At 53.2% G+C, this 3,214-nt stretch overlaps 1 protein-coding gene across 1 annotated transcript in view; it reads right to left on the bottom strand.

The window, feature by feature from the left end:
- Positions 1–530: 530 nt before the first annotated feature.
- ERAL1 (Era-like 12S mitochondrial rRNA chaperone 1) overlaps positions 531–3,214 on the bottom strand; it is a gene marked incomplete at its 5' end in the record, with an annotated part of 4,707 nt that continues 2,023 nt past the window's right edge. Inside the window, 5 exons of the mRNA XM_009335136.1 lie at positions 531–850; positions 1,177–1,257; positions 1,547–1,696; positions 2,218–2,610; positions 3,120–3,214. Coding sequence (XP_009333411.1) covers positions 728–850; positions 1,177–1,257; positions 1,547–1,696; positions 2,218–2,610; positions 3,120–3,214 — 842 coding nt within the window. The remainder of the gene's footprint in view (positions 851–1,176; positions 1,258–1,546; positions 1,697–2,217; positions 2,611–3,119) is intronic.

The raw sequence follows: 3,214 nt of genomic DNA, 5'->3' as shown, positions 1-3,214 counted from the left end.
CAGCGGCTGGCAGTCAGCTAAGAGGATGGTGCACGCAAGCCTGTGGGCAGGGCTCACCCACAGGAGTTGGAAGCCACTGGCCTTTACGATCTACAGAGAGTTTAAGAGCTCCCTCTGTCACAGCCGGTCATTACGGCGTGTTTCAGCTAGCCAGCAACTCCCCCCCTCAGGCTGCCAGGGCAATACTGACTGCCTACACTCACACCCATGAACTTCGCCAGGGCAGAGAGCAAAGCCGACAGGAGACCGCCGCGTGGGCGGGGGTAGCCTCTTCCTGCTGGAATGACCACTGCTGGAGTCATTCAGCCTTCCGAAGAGACGATAAACGCGTGCTGATAATCCTTCACTGCAACCCTTTGTCCGCTAAAAGACAGGAGGTGCTCCCGGACTTCAGGCACAAACACTTGACGGCAAGGATGTGGGACAGCCCAAAAGAAGTGGACGACAGCTCTGTAAACGCAGTACTAGAACCGCGCGTGCAGCTGGTTGTCTGATGTCCGTCCCCAGCTTCCACAAGATAAGGTACCATAGAAGGTCTGAAGATTTTATTTCAGTTTGGGTCGTTCCCCCCAAAAAATAATACATTCTACTTCAGCCCGCTGTATTGCTTCCATCATCCTCTGTTTCTGGATTGAACAAAGGTGCCAAGATACCCGCAGGGGAAAACGGGACCGGTCTCTCTGCATGACCAGAGAGCTCAAGAGCTGTTAAAACATACGCAAAGAGCTCAACTCTTCACCTCCACCTTGAGCTTCAAGTGGACATCGCACAGGAAAACGTTCATCAGGTCCTGGCCAGCCTCCTGAGCAATCCTGCTGATAACCTTACCTCCTTTTCCAATCAACATCATCTGTATTAAAACCCAGAGAGAAGATCATCATAGTCCTCCTTACATCGCTTAACTGCGGGGAGGAATCACCCAAGAAAACAGCAGTGCAGCCACAGAAGCAATTAAAGGGGATACAGCAGTTAGAGAAATCCCAAGACCAAACCATGGGCAACCTCAGAAAGGTGTAAGCTGTTACTGAACAGCCTTGGACTGTGTCGGGCACCTGGCTCTTCCCAACAGAGACCCCACAGCTGAGGGAGGGGGGATCACAGGGAGGATGCCCACGGCTGGACCTCGGGAACCTCCTTTCACGCTCCCCAGCGCCCCATCTCTCTTCCGTTACTCACCATGTGAGACTTCCTTGGGACCAAGAGGTTCTGCATGATGAGGAGCTCCCCGCTCGGTCCTTCCTCCCACACCTCAGTCACCTGCAACAGCAAGCACGAGCTCAGCAATTCTGCAGAGCACCTCAGGAACAGCAGACGCCACTCCCTCAGAGGTGACAGCTCAGCTCCCTGACACAAGCACGCAAGCGCGGTCCCCCTTCAAACACACGAAGGGTCTCGCAGCACCTGACGCGCAAACCCCAGGTCACCCCACGAGGCCTATAAAGAGCCCGGCAGATTTCACAAATTCAAACGAAGCGATTCTCATCACATAGTCCGATATTTCCAATGAAATAGCTCGAAGGCAAGCCTGCTCGCGCATGCTTCCCACCTGAATCACGCCGTAGGGCACTTCCAGTGGCAGGTACTCCAGTATCTTCTCCCTGATGATGTTATCACAGATCTCTTGAGGTGACTGGCTGGTCAAGACCCCGCTGTGAAACTCCCAAGGGCCTGGCTTGGCTTGCATCAGGAGGTACCGCTGTCAGCACGAAACACACATCGCACCCATCAGCTGTCACGTACCACTCTCGCCGTGCCACCAACCCCTGCGCTCACCTTACAGCGCGTCGCTATGAGGACGCCGCTGCTAGTCAGGCATCAGGGCAGTAGTCTAGCGTCTTTGGTGGGGAAAGGAGAAAGGGAAGCTTCTGAAACTCAAACCCTGCCAAAGGCTCACACCTCCCTAAATCTGTTTGTACGAGTTATAAAAGCCCACAGCATCCCTTGTAGCTGAAAGACAATGCGTCGGGTGGCTTCATCATTACGAGCAGGCTGCTGTTTGGAAAGCCCCAAATAAGAGTTCTGTACAGAAAACTCTGGAGATACAGTATGGACGTACTCCACGTCAACAGATGACACTTCCCCCCCCACACCCCAGGCCAAGAACAGCAGCTCTGCCACTTCCTCACAGGAGATGAAGCTCAGTATGAAGTACCAGGGTCCCACAAGGGTAAGAGCACACCAGTCTCAAAGCGTAACAGAAGTTCAGACTGCAGTTACCTTGAGCGTATCCACCTCCTCCCCACGGAGAGCTGCCAGCATGAAGATCTCCTGGAAGTACGGCCAGCCTTTCATATTTTTTAGATCTCTGGGTCCATCGTGCTTTGGCACTTGTGCTTCTTCTGTGACAAGGCTGGACTTGGAAGCCCTCATATCACCGCTGTTGTCCAAGCTAGAGCCTTCATGGGCTTGATCTGTTTCCTGCAGACAGCGAGGCTCATGGGCCCTATTCTTGGGTGGAAAAGCCTGAGTGATTTGAAGAGGAGACTTTGCTGAAGAACTGGAATTATGTTTAAATGCAGATCTCACTTCCAGTTTCTTTCCATCTACAATTCCCTCTGTTAGCTCAGTTATTAGTTCCAGCAGGATGAACTTCTTCTTTAGCAGATCCACCTAACACGAGAGAGAGAGGTGTCAGGAATTTGTCCTAAATGAGGTTGGCAGCCGGGCCCTGGATCCTTTGGATCCAGAAGAAACCACCCAGGGGAGGCAGCTGCTGCAGGACAAGGCTTCTTGTCCCGACAGTTTTTCCGACCAGAGGCCAAACCAGCGTGTGTCAGCAGTTCCAGTACAGTTTGTCCAAACACCGTCAACTTGACAGCAACACCTACTCTAGTCAGCTCTGCTGACATTCTCGCTGGCCATCCCCACCGCGGTGCCAGCTCCCCTTCCCAGGCTGATTTAAACCCCACTCTGCAGCTTATAACTTCAGGCAGGCGCGCGCGTGCAACACGTGTACGTACATACGCGCTTAAATATTCTGGAGTAAAGGGGGAAACCGGTGTCCTTTAACACACCCGGACTCAGTGACCTGAAAACACACGGCTGCCGATGCCGGGTAACGGCTGAGGACGCCAGCGTAACATACTGCAGAAGGCAGAAAGAACAAGCTCCTCATTTACCTTGTTCAGAACCAGGACGCTGGGGACCCGGGGAAACCGAGAAAGACACTTCAGCACCTCCTTGCTCAGACAGTTTCGCGTCCAGTGATCCGACA

The sequence above is a fragment of the Pygoscelis adeliae genome, unplaced genomic scaffold (genome assembly GCF_000699105.1).
Source record: "Pygoscelis adeliae isolate BGI_AS28 unplaced genomic scaffold, ASM69910v1 Scaffold1340, whole genome shotgun sequence".
Taxonomy (NCBI): domain Eukaryota; kingdom Metazoa; phylum Chordata; class Aves; order Sphenisciformes; family Spheniscidae; genus Pygoscelis; species Pygoscelis adeliae.
This window is presented reverse-complemented; position numbering and strand designations above follow the sequence as displayed.